This window comes from Astatotilapia calliptera, chromosome 18 (assembly GCF_900246225.1).
Source record: "Astatotilapia calliptera chromosome 18, fAstCal1.2, whole genome shotgun sequence".
Taxonomy (NCBI): Eukaryota; Metazoa; Chordata; class Actinopteri; order Cichliformes; family Cichlidae; genus Astatotilapia; species Astatotilapia calliptera.
Genome location: NC_039319.1, coordinates 18,019,491 through 18,034,835, shown reverse-complemented (window position 1 = coordinate 18,034,835; position 15,345 = coordinate 18,019,491). Strand labels below are relative to the sequence as shown.

The 15,345-nt window shown below is 39.8% G+C and overlaps 1 protein-coding gene across 4 annotated transcripts in view; it reads right to left on the bottom strand.

Annotated features, from left to right (window-relative positions):
* The window catches only part of LOC113009997 (dipeptidyl aminopeptidase-like protein 6), a 97,264-nt gene that overhangs the window by 4,433 nt on the left and 77,486 nt on the right, over positions 1-15,345 (bottom strand). For all 4 annotated transcript variants that reach the window (XM_026148743.1, XM_026148744.1, XM_026148741.1 and 1 more), the window contains exons 8-19: positions 11,829-11,949; positions 5,952-6,106; positions 5,342-5,439; positions 5,091-5,217; positions 3,010-3,048; positions 2,763-2,870; positions 2,589-2,680; positions 2,458-2,505; positions 2,261-2,373; positions 1,441-1,488; positions 1,239-1,337; positions 948-1,017 (exon numbers count right to left, since the gene is read on the bottom strand). In XM_026148743.1, the coding sequence (XP_026004528.1) occupies positions 948-1,017; positions 1,239-1,337; positions 1,441-1,488; positions 2,261-2,373; positions 2,458-2,505; positions 2,589-2,680; positions 2,763-2,870; positions 3,010-3,048; positions 5,091-5,217; positions 5,342-5,439; positions 5,952-6,106; positions 11,829-11,949 (1,118 nt within the window). The remainder of the gene's footprint in view (positions 1-947; positions 1,018-1,238; positions 1,338-1,440; positions 1,489-2,260; positions 2,374-2,457; positions 2,506-2,588; positions 2,681-2,762; positions 2,871-3,009; positions 3,049-5,090; positions 5,218-5,341; positions 5,440-5,951; positions 6,107-11,828; positions 11,950-15,345) is intronic.

The window sequence follows — 15,345 nt, the reverse complement described above, 5'->3', positions numbered from 1 at the left end:
AGCTGTAATTGTCAGACATGAGAGAGAGATGATGAAAATATACAGGTAAAGCAATTAATACATAGTTATACATAGTTAGTTACAGTAAGGAACTAATTTCTAATCTTTAAATTAAATGTCACTTATAAAGTGTACTACATATGAGGCTAGTCTTTAGCAGCATACATAAAATGCGATTAGACGGAACGTATATGTCCATCCTGTCAACTGGATGTCCACTGGATTCAAGATGACGGGCAACATGGTGACGTCCACAAACCCACTGCTATGTATTTTAATGTACTGCTAAGCTTAGTTTTCTTGCTTCTTACACACTAATCATTGCATAGTTATGAGTTAAATATTCCTTTTAAAATGATGTACTGTACCTTTAAGGAATAAAGACTCCTGTTAAAAACTGATGGCAAGAGTTTGAAAAGGTAAATATTTATCAGCTCGAAATAAAAGTTATTTATTATCCTATAACAAGTCAGGCATTTGAAATAGTTATCAGTGTTTTGTTCATTCATGTTGTTCCCAGAGTCTGATTTAAATGCTTACGGCTAGACTGAAGCCTGAAGAATCACTTCCAAACTAGGGAAATGGGATCGTTTGGGCAGAATTTAAATGAATACTGGCCTCGTAAAAAAAAACAATGACGTGCATGGCCGGCCTAGGATCCAATGTTTTGGGGTTTAATACAGTACTAAAGGTGCAGTACTAAAATGATGCACTAAAGTTCTCCTTTGAACATTAAGTAAAGTCAGTTTTAACTGCAGAACTTATGCTCACCAGACACTTCATTAGGTACTAGTACTGGGTTGGTCTCGATTTCTGTCACAGCAGAAATCGAGACCTAGTTTCCTGACATCTGATGTCAACAAGGCATTTTGATCCAGTGAACTGCTACTCACTGGGTATTTTCTCTTTTTCTAACCATCCTGACCACACATAATATTTATACTCACACTAGCAGCAGTAATGGATAGGTAGCAGTTTCTACAAATCCAGCTGGCTTCAGAATCTGCATCGTCAGAGCTAGAACAGAAAAGACAGGATCAATGGGAATCTTATAACACAGACCTTCCTATTTCTTATCAAATTACAGTGTACAGTTGTGGTCAAGACTTTACAACCACTCATCATCACTTCTTTGAACTACTCTTTCTCGAGGGATGAATAATTGTACATCATACATCTTTAGTGACTTTAGAAAACAATAATTAGGTGCACGTTGGGTTACACAGAGGCACACTTACTGTAGCCTTCTATGTCAATGGTTTTGTACTCCACTCTGGGCATCTGCATGTTGTTGTGTGTGTTGTTTAGTCTTTTATTTGTCTCCACGTCAAACACCTCTGCAGTTCAAGAGAAAAACCTGTTACAAATTCTCAAGTCCAAATGTATTTATCATTAAACATATTTGTAGACGTGTTGTAGACGATGCAGGCGTACACTTACTCTCTTTGTCCTCAGTTCTATAGACAGCCACACTCGGTATATCTGGTCCTACAAAGAACAATGCAGGGAAAAATGATCAGCTAACGGAAATGTAATAATAGAAGTTATTGGATAAGCATGATAAAATATCACATAACAAGATGCTGATAAAAGGCTGAAATGCCTCCAGGAAGGCAATAATAAAGCCACTGAAACCCAACCCTCTGTAGCAGAATAATCTTAAAACAGCACTCTCAGCCAGCTCTGCAGTTAATAATCTACCTCTGTCCCATGAGGAAGTATCTTATTATTTCACGATGGAGCCACTCTCCAAAGATCCAATTAATGAAGAAAGCCACTGGCACTTTTCCTCTCCGATGTGATCCCCTTAAACAAATCAGCTTCCATAGAAACCTTGATGATGTTGTCCAGTGTTGAAGCCAAAAAATGTCATTGTATTTTTCTGCCGGAGTGTCTCTAAGGAACACAAGAGACTTCTACTACTAAACAACAGCTAATCATTGAGCTTTCTTCGCATAATAAATGCTACAAACGCCAAAAGTCACACAGCCTCTGTTAGTACTCACGTGACTGTTTGCAGGCAGTCAGACGAGCTGTTTATTCTTACTGCTAATCAGGAGGATCCTGCAGTGGTTTGAGGTTATCTGCTAACATCCAGTTCGATATAAGCTCTCTACCTGACATGGAGCACTAATTCAATTACACTTTCTACTGAACACGCTCTCTGAGTCTCCCAGGAGGCCTTCGCTGTCAGGAGTGTTGTTATGTAAAACCTTTCAGTCCAAGATTTCTCAAGTGATTCAAGGTAAAGGACGCTCACCTTTACAGTTGAGCAAGAAGTACTGCATGTCGTGGCTGAATGAAACATCCATATAGCCGCACTTGAACTCACAGGACAAGCAACAGCGGTTGAATGGAGCGATTGTGTCAGCACTGCAGGATGGCACAGAGTAAATAATGTACACTTGAAGCAGCACTTAAAAAAAATCACCAAGATGACTTTAACTAAAGCGCTACCTGTACAAGTGCCGCCGTTTGGGGTCATCCTCCGTGCTCAGGAAGTAACTGTGAATCATCCGAACACTGCTGTCAGATAACAAGAGAGCCAGGACTGCATTTAAAAATGTGAAAGCATCTTAAGGTCTTACATGAGGTTTCTTTCATGATTGTAGGCCAAGATCCTGGTCACATCCCAGTCTCCAGAAGTTAGGGACTGAAGTATGTCTGTGCTAGTGTTGGGCTAAAGGGAAGTAACACAAATTAGACACTCACGCAACAGGACGAAGGAAAAATATTACAAGCAAAGGTTTAACATTACGTACCAGAGATGTGGACATGGAGATGTGGAAAAACTTTCCTCTGCCACCCTGAGGGATCGCCCTGGTGAAGAAGAACTTGTATCCATCTTTGGAAAAGAGCGGCGGCTCGTTCTGAAGAGAGGAGAGAAGTTACAAAAACGTGCCTGCAGGGCTTTTTATATCTTTGTCTGTTTACGTGTTCATGCACACACGGGATAAAAAAAGAGTCTGTTTTTTAGCCAACTAGACTTCTCCGTCTTTCATCACATACCTGTCGGTGCAACCAACTCTCACTCTCATCCTCATGTTTCTGAAAAGATAAAAGGATCTGAGCTGAAAGCTTAATTCAGCAAATAGGAGGGAAATGAAAAGATACATCTCAAAAGGTTTTACATTTACAGTTATGTAAAAAAGAAAGCTTTCACAGGATTGCACAGTCCTGTGAAAGCTTTCTTTGTGCCGATATGTCGTGTTTGGTTTTCGTCAAACATTATGGCCACTTTGGTCTTGACTGTGCGGAGGACATTATCCCAGAGGTTTTGTAGTTTGTTAAGATACAACTTTGCAAGCCTAGCTGTGCAGCCGTATTCTTTTTAGAGAGAAGAGATTTTCTTCTGGCAACCTTGCAGAAAAGCTATACTTGTTCATCTTTTTCTAATTGTATCATTTTGAAATTTAACATTTAACATAGCTCTTGGATTTTTTTTGACATTTCTCTGTGACCTTGGGATGCATTTGCAGGGACATCCTCACTAGAGAAGACTGGTGACTATCTTGAATGTTTTCCATTTGTGAATAATCTTTCCTACTCTAGAATGATGGACAAACAATGGTTTGCAAATTGTCTCATAGCTCTTCCCAGATTGATGAGCAACAAGAATTACTTCTCTAAAATCACTGCTGATGTTGGTCCTCCTTGGCACTCTGTTAATACACAACTGAACGCTTCAGACCAGCAAACTGCCAAAACCTCTGCTTTTATAGAGGAGCTGATGATCAATTTATCATCTGTATTTGAGCGGTGGCACTTGGCTGCTCGTTTCCATCTTAATTCCTAAGGAAGCAATAAGGGTGTACTTAATTTATGTAAAAGAAAGCTTTCAGAAGACTGTGCAGCCTTGTGAACAATCTCTATTTCACGTCACTGTATATTCTTGCCAAAAAATTAGACAAACAAACACAGTCTCTCTCTACTTGATGCTGTTGGCTATATATAACTATAGTATATATGACAGTGCCAGACAAGACTCTCAATACCAATCTCATACATGCAAGTGTGGCCAAAAAAAACAAAACAAAACACCTGACAGATCACAGCTGGGATTTAAACTGATGAGCTAAAGCAAGAACAATGTGACTTTGTGATGCGTGATATGAAAGTTATGGTTTGTGCACATCAGCTGGAGTCTAGAAGAAGCTTCTCTTTCAGTTTTATGTAATAGATTGGCCAGGAATAATTAAAACAGTGATACACGACTTAAAGAAACCAGCATCTTTGCATAAATATCAGCCAAATGCTGGAAACTGTTGTCTCCATCCACAGTGTTTCTGAAGATCACTCTATAACTATCAGTCTACATCAGGTGTATCAGACATAAGGCCCGGGGACCAAGACTACAGTCTAGCCAGGTGGAAGCGTCTGGATAATGTTTTTTGGACTTTAAATAGTATTCTCACAATATTTTCTTACTGAAGACTGCCACCATTGGCATTCAAGCTACATCAAAGTAATTAGATAAGCAATAACAGAAAACGTCCTTTTTTCAGTATGGGAAATAATGTGAATTACTATCAATGAACTTTTTCTGTAATTTTCTGTAAAAAAAACTGAGACATATGGTATTAAATGTACAGTTAAACGTCTTCAGACTGACAAAGAGGGGATTTTCACTCAAGATTAAAATGGGTTGTATGAAGCCCACCATATGAAATGTTTCACATGCCTGCTTTCTATATTGCTTATTGTGTAAAGTGAAAAAAAAGACTTTTATGGGGATTTAAATAAGCGACTGTTTCACAAGAACACAAGCTCCTTGTCTCACGCTACAGTGAAAGATATTCACCACGATGAATGCTTGTTAAAAAACAGCTGGACAATGTGTTATACATAGCAACCTTACTCTTGTAGGACTAATGGTGCCCTTGTCAGGACCTATTTTTCTCTAATGAGTATCTGCAGCAGCAGTTTGATGTTTGATTCAAAATAAACTACAGTGTTTGTGTTTATCGACATGAAAAACATGTAAGCCAGGGTTATTTCCAGTCTTCTCCCAGGAAAACACTGAATGTCACAAGTGGAATACTTTAACACAACGGGGAAAGGGTGGCAGCTAATTTCACACTTTGTTTCACCTTAATGCAGACTCCAGTGGTCGCCTCACACAGTGTCAAGATGGAGTTGTTCTGGGCTCTGTTCAGCCAGTTGACAGCCAGTTTGGTGTTGGTTGCCCATTTCACCATGGTGATGTAATATTCCCTCCTGGAAAAGCAGAAGGTGAGAACACATGACACCTCTGACAAGCAGCACTGTCTCCTTTACGAAAATATATCTCGGTGCTTGTTACTTTATACACAGCGAGGCACCTTCAGATTCAGTCACTCACCCTATCCGGGGGTCATCAGGTTTCTTCATCGCTACCGTGTGCAGAGGACCGTGGAGGCTCACCACTGACAGGTGCACTACAGGGTTTTCTTCTCCAGCCTGCAAGGAAATTAGATACCGAAGGTCAGAAGCTTCAATAACTGATTTTTTTGTCCTCTTGAGGGAAGTTCACTGGCATCTCTCATAATTCTGATGCGACAAGCTTGTTAGTCACAGGCTTCTTATTTGCACACTGAATAGTCTCGGTTTGTGCCTTTCAGTCTTGTTTCAGCACGTTTAGGTCACACAGTTTATTATCAGTTTCTTTAAAACAACGGCTCATTTTAATCACAAGCTCTTTTTGGATAACGGGGCTTAAATGAAACATTACATGAATGTTCTCCCTGAACTGCATATTAAGCATCGTAATTAACTTCTTCCTCTAAATCTGTCATGGACACAGGCTTGAACCATTGACTCCTTCTCAAAGGACCAAAATATTTTGCCCATAGTTTATTAATCTTTTGGACAGATCACTGATGAGCAGAGAGAAATGAGTCTGAATAGACCTGCATTTTCATTGTAAAAACTATGAATTCGTTAAGCTGTAAGATTTGCTGGTCGGGACTTGCCTTTGGGTAATGATAGTCAAGACTCGCGGGATATGGCGCTCCAGTAAAAAACGGCACTTCCATTTTTGGCACCAGCGTGTCATTGATGGTCATGTAGGCCAAACGCAGTCCATCTGGAGACCACCAGTGAGCTATGTGGGTCTGCAGGATCTCCTCTGTAAAACAAATCAACAACATATTATTAATATACATTTCTAAACGTGGCAAAATACTGTAGTTCAGTCTATTACTGGCGTATTCTCCTTGAAACTGGTTAATATACCCAATTATTCGGGCAGTGGGGTGAACATCTTTTCTTAACAAGAAAAACATGATTATTAGAAAAGGGCTCCATACTCGCTCTGCTTGTATTTCAGTCCAAGAGTTTTCTTTTGCCTGTGGGTGGCATTTAACCCAGCAGGGGGCAGAAGAACTCTGTGAAAAGCATGTTCCAACACAGACTGATCAGTCCAGTCTTGATGAGGACATTTTGATTTTGTTTTCCAACTAGCCAATCTTGTTTTTTTGCTGTCACAGCTGGCAAAGGAAGCCATTCACACAGAATTTGATTGAATTTTCACTCTATGGCAGAGGGTAATTTGTTGCAGTGCAGCTTGATTTTTCGAGGTCAGCGCCCGAATAAAACCAGCAGAGACTCTAAAAAAGCACAATTCAATGAATCTATTGTTTTATGAAGGCCAAAGCACTAAAAAGACCTCTGTTATGAAGCTCTGCATAGATGCTATAATTTGTTTCCACATAAAGATGGGATAGTTATCCATTTCTCACATATTCTCTGTGAGAAATCAGTGGAGAGGTTGACTGTGCAGCTGATGTTTCCCTCTCTTTCGGTTGCGGCTGGCCAACCCTCCAGTCACAAAAGAGACGCCACATTTCCGACCAAATTCCACAGATCTGAAGACGTTAATGACATGAGAAAAGACAAACCCACGCGCTGTACTCATACGAGAGCTCATCTATTCCACCTCCCCAAACCTGCAGCTCGACAATTCATTGTGAAAGTCTTTCCAGCATCTCATGACTTCACTATCTTTAATCTCCTGATCAAAGGTAGAGCTCGTGTTGGTTGATGCTCTCTTATGACAAGTGTGGAATTATTCCTACCACTATTGATCAGCATCAAAGGCCCACACATAATTATTCCTGTCTGAGAACTGTTTAAGCCCACAAAACTACGTCTGAAAATCAAAAGAGAATTGTGATGCTTTAGCAAAAATGTGAATCATTAAATATTCCACTTGATATGATAGTTCGTACATAGAAATTGCATGTTTTCTTCAGCGTGATGCACAGCCCCTCATTTCTTTGCATTTTGGCGTGATCACCATTATTCTTTCGCACAGCCTAAACTCTCTATATTTGTCCATTTATATCTCTCGTTCAACACTTAATTTTATATGACTGCTTTGTCGTCTACTGTATACACGCTGCTATGACAATACAATTCCCCTTTGGGATTAACATTGTTTCAATAATGTTGAGATCCAGGCCATGAGGAGGCCAATCCATGACTGATAGTGTTCAAATGTGTTTGTTTTTGCTTTTTTTTTAATGCAATCAAAGAACTGGGAATATTTTTACTGCTCTGGCCGTGTGTTTAGGGTCATTGTCATGCTGGAAAATTAAGCTGTTGCTATTGACATGCCTCCCAGATTATGTTGGTGAATCTATAATTTGATGGCATTTTTCTGTGTCCATCATTTACCATGTAATCAGTTTTGACAAGATCCACAGCAGTGAGTGTCTGCTGGCTGTAGACACTAACTGTTGGGAATCTCTCCTCATGATTTGAACTAAAAATGTAAAATTTGCATGAATGGCTCCATAAGACCTGTTGCTATTGATTTTGTCCAGTTCTTGTGTGATTTGATATACCTCAGCCTTTTCTCCATGTTATCCCCCCTTCGTGACAGCCGTCTTTCCGCTGAGACCCGATGAGGCTTCTGATTTTACTGATCATCTGTTTTATAGGGTTTTTTTTTATATACTCCTTTTTTGTTCCTGCACTTTTTAAGGACATGTTGCACACCATGCTGAGATATCCCAAGTTTCCAGCTAACAGCTCTTTGGGAATCACCTTGCTGGTGGGAAAAAATACTACTTTATGGCTGTCAAACTGTGTTATCTTTGGCATTTTCATAGATGCAACTATGAAAATGAGAAAAGCTGGAGATTTGTCCCTCAAAACCAATTTTTTTTAAAAAATAAATGACAAAAAAGTCTGACTCCTTGGAAGTAAAATATAAAGAAATGAGGGAAGGCTCAAGACTTTTGCACAGTACTGTGAGATTTAAAATGTATATACAGTTAAACACCTTAATAGATGTTTAAAATGAGTAGCATTTCCTTGAGCCCTTATAAGTAAATTCAATGAAAAAACAGTAAAAACATTTTAAAGTTGAATGTACAGCCTTCCAGAAATGAGGCAACCTCACCTTGAACCACATTCATACAACTTCTGCCAAATCCTTCTGACCTGAAGAGCACAGTGTGCACTGTGAACACTCCAAGAAATGCGTGGGAAATATACATAAGCTGCATCGTCTCTGTTTTTGTGAGACAGTGTGTTATCCGCAGATAAATCCTTACAACACAGCAGGAAAACACAGCAGGCAAATCTTGCTTCGGCTCTGGTAATGGATTACTTCTTTCATGTCATGTTCTGTGTCTCCAACAAAGAAATAATCCCATTAATGAAAAACCGATTAGAGCCGACCCTGAAGCAGTTCATGCACTGTAACAGAATTTCTCTCGTAATAATTGGCATTTTGTAATTATATTTGCCCTGCATTATTATCCCGGCCCCTCCTCCCCCGCAATAAATCCACAATTAATAGAAATAACAATGCAGAAGTCTAAATAAAATTACCTTCAAACTTCAAAAGATTATTCTCAAACATGACAATGCATCTGTAAACAAAACCGTAATCAAGAGGTATGTAATTACAATGTCTGTCCCACATATGCTGTAATCGGGAAATGTCTCATATTAAATCGCAAATATGTTGGCTTTTGAACATCTGCTGAGTGAGATTGCAGCGCTGCAAACATGAATTAATTAAAATTGCCAGAACGCAAACGCAAGCTATGCGAAGACTAAAGGAGGAGGTGCGCTGAGATGTAGCCAGCTGCGTGCTTTCAAATGGAATCACGCACACAAATACACAACACGCCGTAGGGAGAGGCAGGTGTCAAAAGACTGGATTAAAATGGTTTTCAAGTGTAGCCGTCGAAATGCAGTACATATTAAAAAGTTTCTTGAAGCCGCTGACCTAAAGTTTACTTTCATTCTTGTGTTGTTCAGGCGGCAGGCTGGGAAAATACACAAAACAACCTCACAAACTAACACCCAGCAACAAACAGCAGGTAGATGAAGTTAGTGACTACCTGGTGAACATAATGAGTGCATACCCAGATGTGGCAAGCAGCTGTTGGGAGCGAAAAAAGCTCTATAAATCTTCCGTGGGCAACACTACCTGTAGCACCAAACAGAAGACACAGCTGGCAACTGAATTAGCTGGTGAACCCAACAGAGCACATAGATGCTAAAAAGAAAGATATTTGGATTTCAGTAAAGAAAAAACCCCAAAAACAAGTGAATAATAAACTTGCCTTCACCGGCTGGATAGAAACACAACTGGAAGTAAATGCACATGTTGTTATTATGACTTCAACGTGATAACACTGGAGGTGGAAGTATTTATGGCTTATTTCTACTGTATCCAACAGTCCAAAAAACAACTAAAGAAGATTTAAGAGGAAATCTAGATGCTACAATTCAGTTCACTTCAATTTTATTTATACAGCACCAAATCACAACAACAGTTGCTTCAATGTGCTTTATATTGTAAAGTAAAGACCCTGCAATAATACAAAGAAATGGAGGAAACACCGACAATCATACGATTGACTTGAGCAAGTACTTTGGTGACAGTGGTGACAGAAAAACTCCCAACAGGAAGAAAGTACTAGTAGTACTACTGTACTACTAGTACAGTAGTAGACATGCATACCCTACAGTAGTACAGTAGGGTGCAGACTATTAACATGACAATCTTTAAAGCAAAAATGAACATGTTTAAAGGCTGTTAAATGGTCTCTATAGCTACTTGAATTAAGTACATCCATACTACCTCTATGGGAAATATGAGGGTAAGTAGCAGCTAGATGCTGCTAATCAAATGAAATTGATTAAATGATCAGCAGCAACTCTCAACACAATGCCACAATCTTCCCAGCAGTGGAATTTTCAGCAAATTCACCCCAAAGTCACGCTATACCAAGCTCAGAGAAACTGCAAAAAACCAAGAGCTAAATCTCAGATTCTAAGGGCCTCAGCTAGCATGTTAAAAGTTAAAGTTTCTGACAGTACAAATAGATAAAGATCGAATGGTTATCTTCGGAAAGGTCAAAGCCTCTTCTCTTTAAAAAGAACATGGCAGACCAGCTTAGGTTTGCAAAAGTGCATCTGAGCAAAACCCCCAGATTTCTGGAACAATGTCCTTTTGACAGATGAGACCAAAGTGCAGATGTCTGGCCATAATGCACAGCACCGTGTACTGCAAAAACCAAACACAGCATATCAGCACAAACACCTCATACTAACTGTCAATTGCAGCCACAGGGCATCTTGCAGTCACTGAGTTGACCACAAGCCTCTCTGTATAGCAAAATGTTGTCAAATCTGAAGATATCTGTCCAACAGCTGAAGCTTGGCCAGAATTTGGTCATGCAACACAACAAGCACGAGCAGTAAATCTGCAACAAAAGGGCTGATTAAGAAAAAAAACCCAAGGTGCTGCAATGGCCGAATCAAAGTCGAGACCTCAGCCTGATTGAAATGCTGTGGCAGGGCTGTAAGAGAGCTGTGCATAAACTAATACCAGCAAACCTCAGCGAACTGAAACAACCTAATATTGCACAACATTGCAAGAAAATGATAAATTTACAGAAACGTATTGGGGCTAAAGCTCTTTCTTCAAGCTATTGAATCATGGGCTGTGCTTACGTGTCAAGACAATTTTACAGAGGGTGATTAATTTTCTTAAACACGTGTAATATTACATGTTTGGCCACTGTGAGTGACAGCTAGGTGGTATTTTGTTCTGTTCACCATTCGGCTCTTTTCAGACACAGAGCCGGATGATTTTTCTAGTAAGTAGGTTTTGTTTTAGGCTTATTTGCTAGCGGGTGACCACATTTTATATCTCTAATGGACCTTGCTGAACAAGCTAACTGGGCAACACTTGCATTAGTTAAAACTGTCCTTATGCTACCCTATCAACAGAATATGTCCATGTCTGATTTTTAAAAATCCAAATCGCACTGAAGACAGAATTTCTCAGACATTTTAAAAATAATCCAGAAATCAGGGGACGGCATTACAGTGACTATGTCCATCTTTTCTATTCAGTCTATGCTCTTGGCGCAACAAATCCTCAATGTGAGAAAGAGAAAAAGCTGGACAGACCTCTACAGATTCCTCACCTAAACCCCATGCAACAACACTGGGCTGTTAAAATCAATTCAAATGCAGTCAACATCACAGTCCAACCTCACTAAAGCCCCTGTGGCTCACTGGGACAAAATCCCCATACCCAGCATCTGAAATGTTGTAGAAAACCTTCCTGAAAAGCAGAGACTTTATAATAACATATTAGCTGGCCTGGTTTCGAAATGAGATGTGCACTGAGCCCTTGCAATTCATTCTCAGAATCCATAATTGAGTTCAACTTCAACCACTCGTTAAAGATGAAAGAAATCCGTCTTTGATCTGAACTCTGAAGAAAATTCCAGCATTTGCAACATAAAGGACTCAATATTATTTCAAGCGTTGTTGTATTTTGGTACGACCTTTTTTTTTTTAAGTCATCTTACCCTCATACAGCCAGTCAGTGAGGCCATTGAAGACAACTCCTTCTTTGCCAGTGGACACCAGGCGGATCGCTCGACTCTCTACAGTCGTTCTGTAGTAGATGTTGTTTTCAAATATGAAGACCTGGACAAAAAAAGGTGAAAGAGTAGCCATCATCATTAATATTTCTTGTACTTTTGCATTAAAAAAATGAAATCTTTAAGCCAAAAATGTAAGAGTTTTTTTTTTTTTGTAATAACAACACAACATTATCTTAATCCAAGCTGATACACTCTCAGTCAACACCTGCTTAATGCACGAGTGTTAAAAGAAATCTCCCTCATTATAGTTCACACTGGGTTCCTCTTCAGCTCAGCATGAAACCATTTCTGTTGCTAATCAAGGCGCTGGAATCGGCTTCGGCCCTGCAGGCACACATACATTGCTAAAAACATATGTAGATGCCAGCTGATGACTCCCCCGCCTCCCGCCTTGCTCATTGAGAACTCCGCGCTGTCTGCAGGGGGTCGGCCGGGATTGAGCTAAATTGCTGGTTATACTGCTGATTTAAGCCTCTGGCACCCACAGAGGTATCGCCTGAAGGAATTTAGACGCATCGCTGTCAGATGAGCGTGGGACACTTAAAAACCTCTGTCTATAAACTGTGATTTCACCGCTTCAACAGGTGCCAGTATGAAGCAGATGAACGCAAGACTGTCTGATGTCTATAGTTCAGGTCGTGATGGTGTGACTAGCCTGTCAGCTGTACCCTCTTCAGTGAAATTTAAGCCTCACATCACTCATAAGATGGAGGAAAACAGAAAGACAGAAGTCCTTTTAGCTCTGATCTTTGGATGCTATTGAGCAAATCAAAGTTTTATATTGTGGGATTAACATCTGAGGAAAACAGATCAATGCAGGGCAGTGTAAAAAGGAGGGAAGCTGGCAGTTGGCGAGTGTTACAAAGCAGCCGTGGGACAGGATTCAAAGAGTTACATAAAATAAAATAAAAAACCCTCAGCCAACCAAATGATTAAAAGACATGCATTAAATTTCAGGGTTGAGATTTACTTTCAGAACAAAACTGATACAGTCATAAATAATACTGAATGGACTCTCAGAGCTACAATTGTAGGGCATCCATATCTGGATTCACACTCACTTGCTTGGTGATTTTTAATGTTCAAGGGAATTAGATGAGAGAAAAGAGTGAAAGTGCAAAAAGCCAAAAGATAGCCATTTCAAAAGGGCAGAGATGAAAGCAGCAACATCAAAGCTACCTGAGCAGGGCGAGCAGCATGGTTGCTCATTTGTGTTGTTGCAGTTGCATGCTGGGATGTGTGCTGGTGAGCGAGAAGTTGCGAGACGTCTAATTTTGTCAAATAAAACTTCCACTGGTCATTTTCCCTTAAATCCATCGTCTTATTTGTGTCAATACAATCTCTTTTCCCGCTCTATGTGTGTGTATGAGTGTGTGTGTGTGTGTGTGCGCGCATTGACCCAGCCTCACTGATTGCACCGTCATGGTGGAGTAATTGCTTGTGGTTTAATGAGGGGAACGTCACAGGATTCATCTCCTGGCTCCTCTCACTGTACATCTGATGCTCGGCTGCACGCAGGCACAGGCACAAACACACACGGCACATTTTTCTGTGCTTATGAAACACTTGATGATAAATTGCTCCACTTCTGATAAACTTAATGGGAAATCATTATATTCACAAACTGTTATGGGGAAAAAAAAGAAAACACATCTCCGGGTCACAGAGAGACAAAAGACGAGAGCTCATCTCATTTTTTTTTCCTTTCCTGCACAACCTTGGTAGTTCATTAAATCAAACGCAGAGCTACAGTAACAGCTATGCGAGAGGAACAATCAGATACATTATTACCATATGCAAATTCACCTGCTTTCTTCCCTCGGCAAAAGGCAAACTCTCATCACACACTTGAAATGTTAATATTTTCTCACAGCCATGTATCTGTAATTTAAGCAAATGATACGATAAGAGCAATTACAGCACAAAGGAAAAGCTTTGAAGTAAAAGCCGATGAAACGTGGGGCCGTAACTCGTTTAAGGAACACAATCTAAACAGAAAAATAATTTAAAGTCAACAAGGGAAAAATGGAGTAAGTGAGAGAATGAAACAAAACACCATCAGGTGCTGGATCGATGAAACTTTTAAGCTCAGTAAAAGACGGGCTAGCATTTTTCATACAACAAAACCAAGATTGTGTCAACACAATCTAAATATACAGTTTTGTATAACATAAAAAGGCTAAATGAAGAGCTGTGAGAGCACAGAGCTGTTTAAGAAGTCTCTCAAACAAGTGTTGACAAAACAACATGTCGCCCAGCGCAGCACTGTTGCTTGCTAACTTGTTTTTAATAGTTTTTAAACAATAGAAAAGCTCAGTAAGGAATAAGCCATAATGAGCTTCAGCTAAGCAGGTAAATTGCACGACAGATTCAGCGACGTTCCACGTTTTTCTTTCAGGATATATAATGACAATAGGCAGTTGCAGGTAAGCATAATCATTACCAAGAATAAAAAGATACACAAGTTAATGAGGAAACTGTGCCACTAACGATCGAGAACCAGGTTTTTGTTTAGTGTTTTGTGATCCTTTATAAACTTTATAAAGTCGCTTACTGCTGCCATTCCTGGATGGCAGATCACTAAGAATCTACTAGGATCCTTGAAACATGATAACCAACAGTCATCAACCATAAAGAAACTGGATAACCATGCCCCCTTCAGTGATGGCTTTCTGAAAAAAGACAAACTCCAAGTGATGAGTGCAGCTGTGTCACAGAAAATTGCGCATGTCAAGTGCATTATTCCTGCAGTGCTTCAAGTCACTGGAGAAAAATGATGCACAAAAGTATGGATTCTATTTTTGGAGACTCTACATGTTGTAAACAAGTCTATATGACAGTGTGTTCAGTGCATTTTGTATGGTCACGAGATCAAATCAAATATATTTACATACATACATACACATATAGATATATATGTAAAATCCTTTTGGGGAATTAGAGGACTGTAAATGTACATTATATTGCCAAAAGTATTCACTCACCCGTTGAAATCTTTGAAACCAGATGTTCCAAACACTTCCACTTCAAATGGATGGAATGAATTTGAACTGTTACTTGTAGACTGCTTCTACAAGCATTTATAAAGCTATGGAGCTCGGTGAGTCCCAGTGACAAGAACTCTTAATGCTTCAGTATACCAAGACATTTTGGACAATTGTATGCTCCCAGTTTTGTGGGAACAGTTTGGGGATGGCCCCTTCCTGTTCCAACATGGCTGCACACCAGTGTACAATGCAAGGTCATTAAAGACATGGATGTAGAAGAACTTGACTGGCCTGCACAGAGTCCTGACCTCAACCTGACAGAACATCTTTGAGATGAATTAGAGCAGAAACTGCAAGTCAGGCCTTCTTTTCCAACATCAGCGTCTTACCTCATTGCTGTGTTTCTGGAAGAATGGTCAAAAATTCCCATAAACACCTCTAAACCTTGTGGA